The following is a 19209-nucleotide window of genomic DNA, read 5'->3' as shown; positions in this document are numbered from 1 at the left end:
ACCTTTCTTTTATGGGTGGATGGTCTCCAGTGGTGATATGGTGTTGAACCTTTTGCCTTCCCAAAATCTAGAGGGTGTTTACTGAATACCCGCTCATACTCCTGAGTCACTCGGTAAACCCCATTCTTTTGGTATGAAGGGGTGGAGTCAGTTCCCACATGCAGTTGCTGACACCACTCCTCCAGCTGCTTTACAGAGCCATTGTCCTCCACCTGGTCGGATGAGACCAAGGGCTCTGTTGCCTGTATTGCGTTGTTACTTACAATAAGCAGCTTAGCAACTGCGGCATACCGAGGTACTATGGCCTCCTCCTCCCCACAATTCAAGAGGTGTACAGGTGCGAACATCAGCTACCCCTCTGGCTGTCAGGACAGTGGGCCTGCTATCAGAGTACACTGGTTCTACCATTGCCTGGTAATCTTTTCCTCTAAGGCCTATGGCTGCCCGACACTAAATCAACATTTCACATCTGGGGAGTATTGCAATTGGGAAAGAATCACTCACTCTGACGCTGCCAATTTCTCCGCCAGAGAGTTCTACCTGCTGTCTTTGCATCAGGGCCTTGATCTCATTCTGCAGGACTCGTTGTTCACTGGAACCAGCAGTCCCAGCCACCTGTTGCAACAAGAAAATAACCTCGGAAAGACAATTTTCAATCACATTGGTACCAAGAGTCATCATTGGGTTACATTCTCGTCGATCAATATCCACAACTATCAGACCTTGAGATTTTAACTCTACTCGACCCACTTTAACAGTAATTTCTTTACATCCTACAGTTGCGGCCAAAAGTATTGACACCCCTGCAATTCTGTCAGATAATACTCAGTTTCTTCCTGAAAATGATTGCAAACACATTCTTTGTTATTATTATCTTCATTTAATTTGTCTTAAATGAAAAAACACAAAAAGAATTGTCCTAAAGCTAAATTGGATATAATTCCACACCAAACATAAAAAAGAGGGTGGACAAAAGTATTGGCACTGTTCGAAAAATCAGGTGATGCTTCTCTAATTTGTGTAATTAACAGCACCTGTAACTTACCTGTGGCACCTAACAGGTGTTGGCAATAACTAAATCACACTTGCAGCCAGTTGACATGGATTAAAGTTGACTCAACCTCTGTCCTGTGTCCTTGTGTGTACCACATTGAGCATGGAGAAAAAAAAGAAGACCAAAGAACTGTCTGAGGACTTGAGAAACCAAATTGTGAGGAAGCATGAGCAATCTCAAGGCTACAAGTCCATCTCCAAAGACCTGAATGTTCCTGTGTCTACCGTGCGCAGTGTCATCAAGAAGTTTAAAGCCCATGGCACTGTGGCTAACCTCCCTAGATATGGACAGAAAAGAAAAATTGACAAGAGATTTCAGCGCAAGATTGTGCGGATGTTGGATAAAGAACCTCGAATAACATCCAAACAAGTTCAAGCTGCCCTGCAGTCCGAGGGTAAAACAGTGTCAACCCGTACTATCCGTCGGCGTCTGAACAAAAAGGGACTGTATGGTAGGAGACCCAGGAAGACCCCACTTCTTACCCCAAGACATAAAAAAGCCAGGCTGGAGTTTGCCAAAACTTACCTGAAAAAGCCTAAAACTTTTGGAAGAATGTTCTCTGGTCAGATGAGACAAAAGTAGAGCTTTTTGGGCAAAGGCATCAACATAGAGTTTACAGGAGAAAAAAAAGAGGCATTCAAAGAAAAAAACACGGTCCCTACAGTCAAACATGGTGGAGGTTCCCTGATGTTTTGGGGTTGCTTTGCTGCCTCTGGCACTGGACTGCTTGACTGTGTGCATGACATTATGAAGTCTGAAGACTACCAACATATTTTGCAGCATAATGTAGGGCCCAATGTGAGAAAGCTGGGTCTCCCTCAGAGGTCATGAGTCTTCCAGCAGGACAATGACCCAAAACAAGCTTCAAAAAGCACTAGAAAATGGTTTGAGAGAAAGCACTGGAGACTTCTAAGGTGGCCAGCAATGAGTCCAGACCTGAATCCCATAGAACACCTGTGGAGAGATCTAAAAATGGCAGTTTGGAGAAGGCACCCTTCAAATATCAGGGACCTGGAGCAGTTTGCCAAAGAAGAATGGTCTAAAATTCCAGCAGAACATTGTAAGAAACTCATTGATGGTTACCGGAAGTGGTTGGTCGCAGTTATTTTGGCTAAAGGTTGTCAAACCTAGTATTAGGCTGAGGGTGCCAATACTTTTGTCTGGCCCATTTTTGGAGTTTTGTGTGAAATGATCAATGTTTTGCTTTTTGCTGCATTCTCTTTTGTGTTTTTACACTTAAGACAAATTAAATGAAGATAATAATACCAAAGAATTTGTGATTGCAATCATTTTCAGGAAGAAACTGAGTATTATCTGACAGAATTGCAGGGGTGTCAATACTTTTGGCCACAACTGTATCTGCGGTAAAGACTGACCATTACTAGCAACTACCGTCAGTTCATCAATTGGGCCACAGGTAAGTTCAGAGTCCGCCCAATACCGCTTGTAAAGGATATACGGCATAGTGGTCACCTGAGAGCCAGTGTCCAGCAAAGCGTTCATGGGGATGCCATCAATCATCACGGGATCCTTTTCCTCCGCATCCATGGGACATCCTCTGGACTGGAGGCCAACTGGATCTTCTCCTTGGAGGACTCCTGCAGGTTTTGGCAAGTGCAGCCATACCTTTGGTCAACTCCTGGACCTGAAGACGCTGATTCTTGCGGTGCCCTGGAGGCAGCGCTGGCTGCCGGATTCAGTGGCGCTGTTGGAGCCGCAGCTGCGCTGGACCCTGCATCTGGTGGCGCTGGGAGGTTAGCGGGAGCGTCCGCCGCTGCATTGGCGTTGTCCTCAGACATTTTCTCTCCCCCTAGTTAATGTGGGCCAGGCCGCGGGGTTTCACTGGCTTACCGGATGTCGCTCCTCGGCTGGATCAGGGGGCACCGGAACTGCAGGCCTCAGCTTCTCACTTCCCGCACGCTCCTTTCTTTCGCGCTTCTCGGCTGGCTCCTCCCATGAAGGTCTGCCCCCTTTTCTTCCCGCGCGCCAATCAGCGGGATAATGGCGGTAATGGCGCCAATTACGCACACAGTCTATAGCACCACAGTCTCTGGCACACAGGACCCGGGGATACCGGGCTCCGTTAATCCTGTTCGTGATGCCAAAATGGATCGCCCGCCAGGGCAGTGGGGTATTCGGTACCGGGCTGGTATTTCACAGGGAAGTGTCACAGTAGCGGTGACCCAGTCTGTGGCCCTGGGCGACCATGTAAGGGAGTGAAGTGATGGAATAAAGTTTATGAATAGATGATTCGTGATGCCACCTGTGGTATTCGGCAAGGAAGATGTTAAGCTGACGCTGCAGACAGATCCTCTGGGACAGATGGCGTAGTGCAGCAATGATGTTATAGCCCTCCACAGGCAGGGCTGTAGTCCCAGGGCAGTGTAGATGGGTATTGGGAAGGAAGGTGCAGTGTCAGGCACAGAGATTTAGCAGTGCCAGGGAGGTTGCAGCAAGAAGGCAAGGAAACAATAGGTTGCAGTTTCTTTACCTTTACTTGGCAAATGCAGTCCAGGGTCCTGAGTACAGATGGCACAGGAGCTGGTTAGCCTGGAGGCAAATCAGGAATCACTCTGGCAGATGGGTTGTGCAGTCTCCTTACTAGCGCTCTCTATGAAGTACTCCCAGTACTGAGTTACACTGGAGTTCCTCCTTTCTGATGTTATCCACACTCCACTCGCATGGCAGACAGCCGTAGCCTTCTATCTCTCTTGGCTCACCCATCGCTGTTGTGCCTCCGAGGATTATGTGGGAATAGGGCATTTATAGCTTCCTATTCCTCTGGTTTCTGGTGCAGGACCATTAGTATCCTTACACCCTTGGAGACCAGGCTCCAGATCGTGCGCTATCACTGGGACTGAGCTCTCCACTTTCCTCAGTCTCCCCAGCTCTTCTCTTTCACATCTGCACAGGATGCCCTCCTCACACTAACTGACTGATTTCCCCTCCTGGCCCCCAGAGAGAAGCTCTTCCCCTTAGTATTGGTTCAGAGCTCCCTCTGCTGGCCCGGAGTGGGAACTGTGTTGCATGTTATGGTTAACTGACAGAGAGACCCTTCATTGCTTCCAGGCATGACATCACTCTCCCTAGGAGGAAGGCAATGCCATTGTGGTGACCATACTCCTGGGGGCACCACAATAGCACTCTCAAGAGTAGCCAATCGGCCCTCCAGCTGCCGAATATACTGTAAGAGTTGCTGCTGATCTGCCATTACTAGCCAGACCCTGGCGCTTGTATAATGTTAGGAACGGCGGAACGCACAAAATAAAAATAAATAATAAAGTGCATTCACCGCTCGGGGTCCACCGTGCAGTAGGTGTTACACCGCTGCTAGGTAATGACAGAGGAGCAATATGGCGGTATAATGCGCACGGGTTCAACTTCACCCGAAGTGCACAGAGCGGGCTCTGTTCACACACAGAGGCACCGCAACATAAACATACAAAAAACGCTGAGCCTGTTGGAGTCACTGACCACAGGGAAATGCACACACGGTATTTGGTCACAGGAGCAGGACCTAAGACAGAGGAGCTACGTCCCTCTAGACCTACCGTGTGTCCGGCATCGCTACTGTGAGTGCCAAGAAGGGCTGCAACTGCAGCACGGCGTAGGACACTGCCGCTCGACGACAAAGCTAGAAAGCAAGCGCAATGTCAGATGCTAGCGTAGAGGTGCGGTGTGCACAGTGGCCTAAGGCTTGCCACTGACTGGCGAAGACTGCTGAACTAATTCCCTTTCCACATACGTAATATCAGAGGGAAGGGGTTTTATAATGAGTCAGTCACCAGAATCATACATCAGTCACCATTCACACATATCAAGTATAGTCTATACTAGCGCATAGCCGAACGGTCATGCGCGCTTTTTATAGCCTTGACTGACCTTCCAGATCTCCGAGATGGACCAATGAGATCTGGAGCAGGACCTGGGCACAAGACTCCCGATCTCCAATGGGAGATCGCCTCGTGAGCATGCCCAGTAGGAGCACAGAGGAACTTAGTCTCTGGAGCGGTCTGCTGCAAAGTAATCTCCTCTGCAGTAGATAGACAGCAGGAGACCGCAGAATGTGAGGCTCTGGATTCCCGCAGAGCAGATGCAGAAACCTGACGCCTAACAGAATCTAATTTTCAGCTTATCCCAACACCTGGTCGTCTATTGGTTAGACAGAGACCTGGAGAGATGTACAAGCCACAGTGTCTTGCACCCACTGTGAAATTTGGTGGAGGATCGGTGATGATCTGGGGATGCTTCAGCAAGGCTGGAATTGGGCAAGTTAATCTTTGTGAAGGATGTATGATTCAAGCCGCATACAAGGTTATCCTGGAAGCACAGTTGATTCCTTCTGCTCAGGCAATGTTCCCCATCTCTGAGGACTGTGTTTTCCAGCAGGACAATGCGCCATGCCACACAGCTAGGTCAATATGTGGATGAAGGACCAACACATCAAATCCCTGTCATGGCCAGCCCAATCTCCAGATTGGAACACCATTGAAAATCTCTGGAATGTAATCAAGAGGAAGATGAATAGTCACAAGCCATCAAAGAACAACTGCTTAAATGTCTGTACCAGGAGTGGCATAAGGTCATGGGACGCCCTCACACCCAGGGCTGTGGGGTACTCGGTACCGGGCCCGGTGGATCTCAATGGAAGTTGTCACGGTAGCTGTGACCCAGCCTGTGACCCTGGGCGCCCATTGTAAATGTTCAGAGTGAATGAATAAGTTGTGACGCCACCTGTGGTATTCGGCAATGTAGATGTTAGGCCGACGCTGCAGACAGATCCTCTGGGACAGATGGTGTGGTGCAGCAGTGATGGTATAGCCCTCCACAGGCAGGGCTGTTGTCCCAGGGCAGAGTAGATGTGGTGACACTTAGGTAGTGGAGTGTCAGGCGCAGGGGATGTAGCAGGGCCAGGCAGGTTGACGCTGGAATAAGTGGAGGACACCAGGGCATGTAGTTCCAAAGCTTTACTCACAGTCTGTTGTACAAACATGTGTCCGCTTCCATGCTGTGTCCTCCGGGTCTGGGACTCAGTCAACCCCCAGGCCAGATGGAATACTCCTTTCCAAGACTCCGCCAACTTGTGCCTTTCTGAACGTATCCTCTTATAGCGCCTTCAGAAGAAGTACTCTTAGTACTGAGTTACACTGGAGTTCCTCCTGTCTGATGTTCCTAGGAACTCTACTTGTACGGCAGACAGCTGTAGCCTGCTTCAGGGACTCCTTGCTACTAAGTCCCGGCTCACTATCCAGTTGCTGTTGTGCCCCCAAGTCTTGTGTGGGAATAAAGTGGTCACTACTTCTATTCCTCCGATGTCTGCTGCAGGACCATTAGTATCCGTACCACCTCGGGGACCGGAACCCCGGCCTTGCGCTTAGAACTTCTAGGAAGGGTCTCTTTCTTTCTATGGAGAGTCAAGTTTTCAGTCTATGTTGTTCTCTCTCTCTCCCTTTCCCGTGCCAGCAGACCCAGATCACTGGGATCTGCTGCAGCACTTCCATCCATCTATCCCTCTCTCTAGGGATCTTCTTCTCTCTCCAACCAACTACTGACTAACTACCTTAAACTCTTCCCGTTCCTTGAAATGTAATCTAACTCCACCCACCTTGCAGCACGTTTCATGTTCCAAGCAGGGAGCCACCAATGGGTGCTTTAATCATAGAATCATAGAATCGTAGAGTTGGAAGGGACCTCCTGGGCCATCTGGTCCAACCCCCTGCTCAAAGCAGGATTCGCTAAATCATCCCAGTCAGATGTCTGTCCAGCCTCTGTTTGAAGACTTCCATTGAAGGAGAACTCACCACTTCTCGTGGCAGCCTGTTCCACTCATTGATCACTCTAACTGTCAAAAAGTTTTTTCTAATATCTAATCTGTGTCTCCTCCCATTCAGTTTCATCCCATTGCTTCTAGTCTTTCCTTGTGCAAATGAGAATAAAGTTGATCCTTCTACAATGTGACAGCCCTTTAGATATTTGTAGACAGCTATTAAGTCTCCTCTCAGTCTTCTCTTTTGCAAACTAAACATTCCCAAATCCTGCAACCTTTCCTCATAAGACAGGGTTTGCAGACCGGTCACCATTCTGGTCGCTCTTTTCTGAACTTGCTCCAGTTTGTTGATGTCTTTTTAAAATGTGGTGCCCAAAACTGGACACAATATTCCAGATGAGGTCTGACCAAAGAGGAGTAGAGGGAAATAATGACTTCACGTGATCTAGACTGTATGCTTCTGTTAATACATCCTAGAATTGCATTTGCCTTTTTTGCTGCTGCATCACACTGTTGACTCATATTCAGTCTGTGATCTATTAGTATACCCAAGTCTTTTTCACATGTGCTGTCACTTAGCCCTATTCCTCCCATTCTATATATGCATTTTTCATTTTTATTGCCCAGATGTAGTACTTTGCATTTCTCCCTGTTAAAAACCATTCTGTTAGTTGCTGCCCACTGCTCCAGTTTATTTAAATCTTTTTGAATCCTCTCTCTCTCTTCTCTAGTATTAGCTATCCCTCCTAGCTTTGTGTCATCAGCAAATTTAATCAGTATATATATATATATATATACACTCACTGGCCACTTTATTAGGTACACCTGTCCAACTGTGTGTTAAGACTTAATTTCTAATCAGCCAATCACATGGCGGCAACTCAGTGCATTTAGGCATGTAGACATGGTCAAGACAATCTCCTGCAGTTCAAACCGAGCATCAGTATGGGGAAGAAAGGTGATTTGAGTGCCTTTGAACGTGGCATGATTGTTGGTGCCAGAAGGGCTGGTCTGAGAATTTCAGAAACTGCTGATCTACTGGGATTTTCACGCACAACCATCTCTAGGGTTTACAGAGAATGGTCCGAAAAAGAAAAAAAATCCAGTGAGCGGCAGTTCTGTGGCCGGAAATGCCATGTTGATGCCAGAGGTCAGAGGAGAATGGGCAGACTGGTTCGAGCTGATAGAAAGGCAACAGTGACTCAAATTGCCACCCGTTACAACCAAGGTAGGCAGAAGAGCATCTCTGAACGCACAGCGCGTCGAACTTTGAGGCAGATGGGCTACAGCAGCAGAAGACCACACTGGGTACCACTCCTCTCAGCTAAGAACAGGAAACTGAGGCTACAATTTGCACAAGCTCATCGAAATTGGACAGTAGAAGATTGGAAAAACGTTGCCTGGTCTGATGAGTCTCGATTTCTGCTGCGACATTCGGATGGTAGGGTCAGAATTTGGCGTAAACAACATGAAAGCATGGATCCATCCTGCCTTGTATCAACGGTTCAGGCTGGTGGTGGTGGTGTCATGGTGTGGGGAATTTTTTCTGGGCACTCTTTGGGCCCCTTGGTACCAATTGAGCATCGTTGCAACGCCACAGCCTACCTGAGTATTGTTGCTGACCATGTCCATCCCTTTATGACCACAATGTACCCAACATCTGATGGCTACTTTCAGCAGGATAATGCGCCATGTCATAAAGCTCGAATCATCTCAGATTGGTTTCTTGAACATGACAATGAGTTTACTGTACTCAAATGGCCTCCTCAGTCACCAGATCTCAATCCAATAGAGCATCTTTGGGATGTGGTGGAACGGGAGATTCGCATCAGGGATGTGCAGCCGACAAATCTGCGCCAACTGTGTGATGCCATCATGTCAATATGGTCCAAAATCTCTGAGGAATGCTTCCAGCACCTTGTTGAATCTCTGCCACGAAGAATTGAGGCAGTTCTGAAGGCAAAAGGGGGTCCAACCCCTTACTAGCATGGTGTACCTAATAAAGTGGCCAGTGAGTGTATATATATATATATATATACACAGTCACTTATATTTGTTTTATGTGTGTAAACATTATATTTGAACATGGTATGTGATGATATTATAGTGTTCAGTATGGAGAATGAAAAAGAAGAGGTTGGACAAGGAAATTACATCACAATTCTTTTTTTTGTTAAATAATATATCTTTATTTAGCTTACAAATCCGCATCAAAATCCGCATCAAAAACGCATAAAAACCGCACGGAATTTCAACTGAGTTTTCTGCCGGTATGTGCGCACGTTGCAGATTTGCTGTTGTAACATTCTGCGCAGATTCTTCCTCTCTTGGCAGAAAACGCAGTTGAAGTTCCGTGCGGTTTTTATGTGTTTTTGATGCAGATTTTCATGCATCATACATATCCTCCATCCCATAGTCCCGTGCCCATATACCCATCATACATATCCACCATCCCATAGTCCCGTGCCCATATATCCGTCATACATATTCTCCATCCCATAGTCCAGTGCTCATATACCCATCACACATCCTCCATCCCATAGTCCCGTGCCCATACACACTTTTCCCCATTATGTAGATAGGGGCAAATTGGAACGCGCGGGGTTAAAATTTCACCTCACAACATAGCCTAGGATGCTCTCGGGGTCCAGACGTGTGACTGTGCCAAATTTTGTGGCTGTAGCTACGACGGTGCGGATGCCAATCCCGGACATACACACATACATACACACACTTGAGCTTTTTATATATATATATATATATATATATACATATATATACATATATATATATATATATATATATATATACACATACTGTATATAATACCAAAGCCCGAGGTTTAGTAAAGAACACGTGTCAGCCAGATGCCCTCATTAATAAAATGGTACATAAAGAGTTAAATGAAAGAGAGACACACACACACTAAATTTGCATGAAATGCAATATCTGTTTATTTTAAAAAAATGTAAAACAATTGCGTGGGTTCCCGCGTAATTTTTTTAACCAGCAGAGAGAAAGATGACGGCTGATGTTAATATTCTGGGAAAGAGCCAATAGCCATGAAGGTTCACAGGCTATTAATATCAGCTCATAGAAGTTTGCTTAGCCTTTACTGGCAAGTTTACAGGGGAACCCCAGAAAAAAAATGACATGGTGTCCCCCTATAAAATCGAACCAGCAAAGGCTAGGCAGAGAGCTGTGGGCTGATATTAATAACCTGGGAAGGGGCCATGTAAAGTATATTGGCACCCTCCAGGCTAAAAACATCAGCTCTCAGCCGCCCCTCTTATAGATCTTATAGATGCGCAATTCTGGCACTTAGCCTCGCTCTTCCCACTTGCCATGTAGCGGTGGCAAGTGGGGTAATATTTGTGGGGTTGATGTCACCTTTGTATTGTCCAGTGACATCAAGCCAACGGCCTCCAGTCATACACTGACAGGAGATAATCGCTCCCGCAGTGTATCACTGAGAGTTCACCGGAGTTCGCGCTCTCACTTTTCTCACGCAGCGGTGCCGCAAGTGACAGCATGAACTCCGGTGAACTCTGTCAGTGGCGTAGTGATATTGTTCTGTCTCCAACATCTAATTCAAAACCTTTGACTGTCTGTTTATTTACAGTGATTACTGGAGAATATATAGAATGTTCAGTTTTCCATAGGTTCTATTGATTTAATGTTTCTGGGTCCCTCTAGTGACCAGAGTCATAACTGCAGTGTTATTGTGTTATTTTACTTTCACTTTTGATGCTCGTATTTTTTTCCCTCCGTTGCAGTGCATTCTGGTAAGCTTTTGCAGTGCATTCTGGTAAGGTTACAATGCATCCTGATAGCCTTTGCAAAGGATTATGGTTAGTTTAGTCTCTCTTTCCCTCCCGTGCTCCATTTTCCTTCTGTCTGCATTCAGGAAGCATCTCATTTCTCTTCTCCCCTAGTGATAGCATCGCTGGTATGTATTTATGCTCCCTGTATCTAATTCCTGTCTCATATTAGCCTGGTTAATTAGTCCTTCCCCTGGTTAGCTACTAGTGCAGATGTTGATTTATAATGTACTATGTATAATATGTATTTCTGATGTACCCTGTATTGACTGAGTGTATATATATATGTTTTGCTTGTAGTTTCACCATGCCAATATACCATCACGTTCAATAAAGCACAGGTTCAATTACAGTCTCCTCATTGGATCCCGGTATAGCAGTTTAACTGCCTGTATAAGCTAACCAACAACCTATATAGCATATACGGATATTCATGAAAGACAATGAAAACCTACTCGACAAATGAATAAACCAAATTAAATTGAAGTCCAAATTATAAAGACTTAAAAAATGTTTTATTAATTACACAAAAACCAGACAAAAAGGACATAATGCAATACCATAAAATGTCATAATACATGAAGGTAGTAACTTAGTAGACACATAAGCCATAAATAAATATAGTGATCATAAAAATTCCATCCGCAACAAAGTGCATATAATAAGCAGGTAAAGAGTATAAAAACTCAAATAAAGTGCATAGGAAATGTAATAAGATCAAAGATACCCGTGATCAATGGCTACATGCGTCTCCAGCTCCCTCCAACGTACGTTTCGCCTACCGTGGCTTTCTCAAGGAGTGAGGTAATGGTGCAAAGGGGGAAATATTTATATGTAACCAAAACCAATGGAGATTCTTGGTTCCCATATCAAAATTATCAAAAGAATAAATGTAAATAATAATAATCAAGCCCCATATTCAATATGATGTCTCCCAGACTAAACACATATGCCAAAGATAAGAAGGAAAAAATGTCCACATAAGATAATAACCAAGTGCGTTCCAGCGTGGAGCGCACGCCGCAGCCGCCATAAAAGTAATCGGAAGTGTCTCAGATAATGCGCCCAATACTGGTGTATGTACTGCTTACAGGAAGCCGGGACCCGGAGGTGACGCCCACCCGCTCAGAGGAATCAACAGAGCGGAGACGCTGGAACGCACTTGGTTATTATCTTATGTGGACATTTTTTCCTTCTTATCTTTGGCATATGTGTTTAGTCTGGGAGACATCATATTGAATATGGGGCTTGATTATTATTATTTACATTTATTCTTTTGATCATTTTGATATGGGAACCAAGAATCTCCATTGGTTTGGGTTACATATAAATATTTCCCCCTTTGCACCATTACCTCACTCCTTGAGAAAGCCACGGTAGGCGAAACGTACGTTGGAGGGAGCTGGAGACGCATGTAGCCATTGATCACGGGTATCTTTGATCTTATTACATTTCCTATGCACTTTATTTGAGTTTTTATACTCTTTACCTGCTTATTATATGCACTTTGTTGCGGATGGAATTTTTATGATCACTATATTTATTTATGGCTTATGTGTCTACTAAGTTACTACCTTCATGTATTATGACATTTTATGGTATTGCATTATGTCCTTTTTGTCTGGTTTTTGTGTAATTAATAAAACATTTTTGAAGTCTTTATAATTTGGACTTCAATTTAATTTGGTTTATTCATTTGTCGAGTAGGTTTTCATTGTCTTTCATGAATATCCGTATATGCTATATAGGTTGTTGGCTTGTTTATATACCCTCGTTTTCTGGGGTAATTTAATCACTGAGTTGTGCTTTTTTCTGCTTTCTTTAAGATGGATCTCCGTTCTCTTGAGGCCAATTGGCTCTTACAGGCAGAAAATGTTTTTAAAGGGGAACCAGTACAGGACAATTCTAACCATAATAATATACGTGAGCTCAAAAGCAAACTCAAGAATTGTTTCCACCGTAGAATAAAAATTTGGTGGAATAAAGTTTTTTTAGAAAATTATTTAAGTAAAAATCTTATTCCTAGAGGTTTAAGGGTGCAGTTGTTTCCTTCTTATGGAAGAGATTATGCTAAATTCTCATCAGCATGGGAGAATATTTGTAATACCTGTTCTCGTTCCTTTTTGTCATTGATAGTTGAATACAACTCTCAGTCTTTACCTATACTTGAGAAAGAGATTGAGGGGCTTAATATGGACCTCAGTAAATTGATTACACCTGTTGAGAATGAGAAATTTAGAAAAGAATTGGAGGATCTACATTTAACTTGGGAAAAACAAATTAAAGATGTAAAAACAAAAAAATATACCAGGGACCTATCAGATGCAGAGAATAATAGGGTGTATAAATGGAAGCTCCCTTCAAGACAGAATAGGAAGAGGAGTAATTCTATGACTTCATCTACATCCATGGAATCCTCTCATTCTGGCCTTGGAAGAAGCTATAATACAAGGAACCGCAAGCGGAAGAACAACCCCACACGGGTGTCTCCAATCCGGAAAAAAGATACCCCAGGTCCGAGCGGTGTGTCGTCTAACAAGGTAATAAACCTATCCAATATTGATTTGATGCCTCAGCAGATCGAAGTTTTAGATTTGGGGCTTAGTTTTTCACCAACTGCTAAATTTGACACGTTTTTAGCAATAAAAGATCTACATCTCTTTGCCCGTAGACTCCTTCTTAAAAAATTACACCACAGGACAAATGATAGAATGGATAAGGAATTTGAAACTGAGGAAGAGATAGAGGCATTGGAAACATTAAACGAATTACTTTTGGAACAGGAGCCCACAGAGAAGGGTAAGTTTCCTAGAGCTTTGGTTCCCAAATCTAAAAAATTTCCACCTCTTACTTTAAATGCCAATATTGATTTATTTGTCAAATTGGTCAGTTTGGATTTGAAAAACATATCTACTGGTATTTCTGATTACAATTGCACCTTGGATCAGATGAAAGCAATCAAAGAACTCTCCACAAGAACAGATGTAGTTATAAAACCATCAGATAAAGGTGGTAATACTGTAATCTGGCCATGTAATATGTATGAGAAGGAGGTGTATAAATTGTTGAGGGATACCAAGTGTTATAGGAGACTTACTTTTAATCCCCTTAATTCTTTCTGTTCACAGTTGAAAGATATTTTGACTAAAGCAGTTGATTCCTCAGTCAATACCAAAAAACAGATGGAATATTTGATTATGGACCATCCCACTATTGCGACATTTTACATACTCCCCAAGGTACACAAAAATGTCTTGTGTCCTCCTGGCCGCCCGATTGTGGCAGGCAATAATAATTTTTGTGAGCCTATTTGTAAACTAATTGACTATGTTCTCCATCCTTTGGTAGAAACCCTACCTTCTTATTTGAAGGATACAAATGATGTTTTACGAAAAATGGATGGTTTACAGTTGGAAGAGGATATGTTCCTGGTGACTTGTGACATCGAATCTCTTTACACATCCATAAGACATGAAGATGGACTGTTTGCTGTCAATCAATTTCTGTCGATGTCCAATGAAGATGGTGAGTTTTGCGAATTCATCATGTGTCTCCTCCAGTTTGCACTCACCCATAATTTTTTTATTTTTTCTGATCAGTTTTTCCTACAGCTCCAGGGCACAGCTATGGGGGCAGCTTTTGCGCCCTCATATGCTAATCTGTTCCTGGGGCTGTGGGAGAGAAGAATTTTTACGACTGACTCTACACCTTTGGTGGATAGGGGGCAATACTGGGGGAGATACATTGATGATATTCTTTGTATTTGGCAGGGTTCCTTGGATGAATTACACACATTTATGGACCATCTAAATGAAAACGATTTGAATCTACGTTTGACTTACAAAGCGGGAAGATCCAATGTTGAATTTCTGGATGTCTTACTCCAAGTGGATGATGCTGGTTTTGTCTATTCCGATGTGTTCCGCAAACCTACCTCGACAAATAGTCTTCTACATTTCTCTTCTTCCCACCAACGTAGTCTCATTCGTGGAATACCTGTGGGACAATTCTTACGTATGCGACGTATTTGTTCAAAGGAAGAACTGTTTGAAAAACAGAGTAGGGATCTAAGTACGAGATTTAGAGAAAGAGGATATCCTGATGCATATATTGAGCAAGGCCATTGGCGAGCAAAAAGAACTGAACGCTTATTGGCACTTCATAAACGCAAATCCAGTATTCAGACCTCTGATAAGGTACGCTATATTCAAACCTTTAATTGTAAGTGGCGTGAAATGAGTACTATTCTGACTAAACATTGGAAGGTTCTTCAGTTGGATCCGGTCCTTGCACAATATTTACCTCCAAAACCTGCCATTACATTTAGGAGATCTAGGAATATTCGTGATACACTTGTGCATAGTCACTATAAGAAGAAGGAGGTTAATGCGTTTGGATCACGAGGTCCTAAATGGGGTTGTCGTCCTTGTGGATCATGTGTAGCATGTCCAAATATAGAGAGGTGTGAGGACTTCTCCAATGCTGATGAGAATAGGTTTTTCAAAATTTTGCATCATATATCATGCACTACCACTGCAGTAATCTATTGTGCGAGCTGCCCTTGTAACCTAAAATATGTTGGTTTAACATCTAGGGAATTTAGGCGTAGGGTGAGAGAACATGTTTTGGATATCAAAGCAGCCAAAAATGTTTCTGATATCGACTCCCTTAAGACATTACCAAAGCATTTTAAGTTATTCCATCAAAGTAATGAATTATTATTAAAGGTACGAGGGATTGATCATGTTATATTGAACTCTAGAGGAGGGGATATCAAGAAACGTCTCGCGCAAATTGAGACCAAGTGGATCTTTAGACTGGATACTATTGCACCCAAGGGCCTCAACGAACAGTTATCTTTTAATGCGTTTTTATAAATGGTTTATTAATCTGATTTATTTTTCGTCTTCTTTTTTTGCTTTTTAGTTTGTACTTGTTCCGTGGAATTCTTTCATCCATCTGACCATTCATCTGATACCTGTATTATATTATTTTGATTATTTATAATGCTATACTTATATTTGTATATGTCCATACACATATATGTATATATACAGTCATATGTAAAAGTTTGGGCACCCCTATTAATGTTAACCTTTTTTCTTTATAACAATTTTGGTTTTTGCAACAGCTATTTCAGTTTCATATATCTAATAACTGATGGACTCAGTTATATTTCTGGATTCAAATGAGGTTTATTGTACTAACAGAAAATGTGCAATCTGCATTTAAACAAAATTTGACCGGTGCAAAAGTATGGGCACCCTTATCATTTTCTTGATTTGAACACTCCTAACTACTTTTTACTGACTTTCTGAAGCACTAAATTGGTTTTGTAACCTCATTGAGCTTTGAACTTCATAGCCAGGTGTATCAAATCATGAGAAAAGGTATTTAAAGTGGCCACTTGCAAGTAGTTCTCCTATTTGATTCTCCTATGAAGAGTGGCATCATGGGCTCCTCAAAACAACTCTCAAATGATCTGAAAACAAAGATTATTCAACATAGCTTTTCAGGGGAAGGATACAAAAAGTTGTCTCAGAGATTTAGCCTGTCAGTTTCCACTGTGAGGAACATAGTAAGGAAATGGAAGAACACAGGTACAGTTCTTGTTAAGCCCGGAAGTGGCAGGCCAAGAAAAATATCAGAAAGGCAGAGAAGAAGAATGGTGAGAACAGTCAAGGACAATCCACAGACCACCTCCAAAGACCTGCAGCATCATCTTGCTGCAGATGGTGTCACTGTGCATCGGTCAACAATACAGCGCACTTTGCACAAGGAGAAGCTGTATGGGAGAGTGATGCGAAAGAAGCCGTTTCTGCAAGCACGCCACAAACAGAGTCGCCTGAGGTATGCAAAAGCACATTTGGACAAGCCAGTTACATTTTGGAAGAAGGTCCTGTGGACTGATGAAACAAAGATTGAGTTGTTTGGTCATACAAAAAGGCGTTATGCATGCGCTGTATTGTTGACCGATGCACAGTGACACCATCTGCAGCAAGATGATGCTGCAGGTCTTTGGAGGTGGTCTGTGGATTGTCCTTGACTCTTCTCACCATTCTTCTTCTCTGCCTTTCTGATATTTTTCTTGGCCTGCCACTTCTGGGCTTAACAAGAACTGTACCTGTGTTCTTCCATTTCCTTACTATGTTCCTCACAGTGGAAACTGACAGGTTAAATCGGAGACAACTTTTTGTATCCTTCCCCTGAAAAGCTATGTTGAATAATCTTTGTTTTCAGATCATTTGAGAGTTGTTTTGAGGAGCCCATGATGCCACTCTTCATAGGAGAATCAAATAGGAGAACTACTTGTAAGTTGCCACCTTAAATACATTTTCTCATGATTTGATACACCTGGCTATGAAGCTCAAAGCTCAATGAGGTTACAAAACCAATTTAGTGCTTCAGGAAGTCAGTAAAAAGTAGTTAGGAGTGTTCAAATCAAGAAAATGATAAGGGTGCCCATACTTTTGCACCGGTCAAATTTAGTTTAAATGCAGATTGCTCATTTTCTGTTAGTACAATGAACCTCATTTGAATCCAGAAATATAACTGAGTCCATCAGTTATTAGATATATGAAACTGAAATAGCTGTTGCAAAAACCAAAATTGTTATAAAGAAAAAAGGTTAACATTAATAGGGGTGCCCAAACTTTTACATATGACTGTATATATATATATATATTCCTTTTTTATTTATTTTTTTCACTCAATCGCACGTGTGTTTCACTGCACTTTTTATTTTTATTTTTATTCTTATTATATTTATAAAATTACTGCAATGTATTGATATATTCATATGACTGCACATATATCTCTATTGAAATGATATAAACATTGTGATTGGATTCTGTATAGCTTATTGTCTTCTATTTCTTTTTATGTAAATTTTAGTTTGCCCCGGTCATTCCTATAATATTTATATCTGGGTTGTATATATATGTTACTAATTGATATGATATAATTGTTCTAATCGTTATGATTATTTTTTGCTATATTATTTAGTATTTGTATTTCTAATTGGAGCATATAATTTCTTCAATGTAACATGTATACTTCTCTGCATTTGCCATGTTTGAGCGTGTTTCTGTGACAACTCACTCCCCCTCCCTTTGTAAGGGAGGAGTTATCTGTGTTTACATCTGGTGCTGCAGCAAGTGGATGGTGATGTGCTGTTCCCCTCTGAATGGGCGTAGTTGTCTCCTGTAAGCAGTACATACACCAGTATTGGGCGCATTATCTGAGATACTTCCGATTACTTTTATGGCGGCTGCGGCGTGCGCTCCACGCTGGAACGCACTTGGTTATTATCTTATGTGGACATTTTTTCCTTCTTATCTTTGGCATATGTGTTTAGTCTGGGAGACATCATATTGAATATGGGGCTTGATTATTATTATTTACATTTATTCTTTTGATCATTTTGATATGGGAACCAAGAATCTCCATTGGTTTGGGTTACATATAAATATTTCCCCCTTTGCACCATTACCTCACTCCTTGAGAAAGCCACGGTAGGCGAAACGTACGTTGGAGGGAGCTGGAGACGCATGTAGCCATTGATCACGGGTATCTTTGATCTTATTACATTTCCTATGCACTTTATTTGAGTTTTTATACTCTTTACCTGCTTATTATATGCACTTTGTTGCGGATGGAATTTTTATGATCACTATACTTATTTATGGCTTATGTGTCTACTAAGTTACTACCTTCATGTATTATGACATTTTATGGTATTGCATTATGTCCTTTTTGTCTGGTTTTTGTGTAATTAATAAAACATTTTTGAAGTCTTTATAATTTGGACTTCAATTTAATTTGGTTTATTCATTTGTCGAGTAGGTTTTCATTGCCTGTATAAGCTACATGAATTCTGCTTCATTTAGTGAGGACAGAACAGTGAAACAGCAGCCATCCAGCTAGTGGGAACTCAGGGAAAGGACAGCCTTCCATCCTGCAGGGGCCAGTGAAACAGTGGCCATCCAGTTAGTGGGAATTCAGGGAAAAGACAGCCTTCCATCCAGCTTGCCAGTGAAACTGCAGCCATCCACCTAGTGAGATTTAAGTCACCGGCTACACAGACACTAATACAGCTACAGCAATCTCTGCACAGCCAAGTATTTCCCCCCAAAACACCATGTCTCACAAATCACACAGGACAAAATCTGTTACTTCCGTCTCCTCAAAGACTGTATCCATTAGCAGCATGGTCACCATTGCCCGCGCAAATGCTGAAGCCGCCAAAATACGAGCAAGCTTTGCTGTAGAAGAGATGGAACTTAAATTAGAGAATGCACGCCTAGAAGACCAAGAGAGAAGGTCACGCATAGAGAGAGAGGATCAAGAGAGAAGGTTATGCTTAGAAAGAGATGAGCAAAAGAGAAAGCCGCAGTTAGAGAAGGCACGCGTGGATGCCGCCTTAGAGAGCCTAGCAGCAAAAGGAGAAGCTGCCGCAGCCCTAGCCAAAGCAGAGTCGCTGGAAGCCGCGCACAACCCTGAGCTGCATAGCCGAAACAGTACGTCAAGTCTGAAGTTGCCACTGCAGGATTCACCACGACACACAT

The 19209-nt window shown here is 42.8% G+C and overlaps 1 protein-coding gene across 7 annotated transcripts in view; it reads right to left on the bottom strand.

Moving 5' to 3' along the window:
• The window catches only part of LOC141085092 (alkaline phosphatase, tissue-nonspecific isozyme-like), a 59936-nt gene that overhangs the window by 30674 nt on the left and 10053 nt on the right, over positions 1-19209 (bottom strand). For 4 of the 7 annotated variants that reach the window (XM_073570161.1, XM_073570156.1, XM_073570157.1 and 1 more), the window contains exon 4: positions 505-615. The exons of 2 other annotated variants lie outside the window; for them this stretch is intronic. In XM_073570161.1, the coding sequence (XP_073426262.1) occupies positions 505-615 (111 nt within the window). The remainder of the gene's footprint in view (positions 1-504; positions 616-19209) is intronic. One more of the 7 variants, XM_073570158.1, reaches the window with a different exon arrangement.

This window comes from Dendrobates tinctorius, unplaced genomic scaffold, assembly GCF_039654945.1.
Source record: "Dendrobates tinctorius isolate UK_male_01 unplaced genomic scaffold, ASM3965494v1 ptg000028l, whole genome shotgun sequence".
NCBI lineage: Eukaryota > Metazoa > Chordata > Amphibia > Anura > Dendrobatidae > Dendrobates > Dendrobates tinctorius.
Note: the sequence above shows the minus strand (reverse complement) of the source record. Positions and strands in the feature narration are given on the sequence as shown.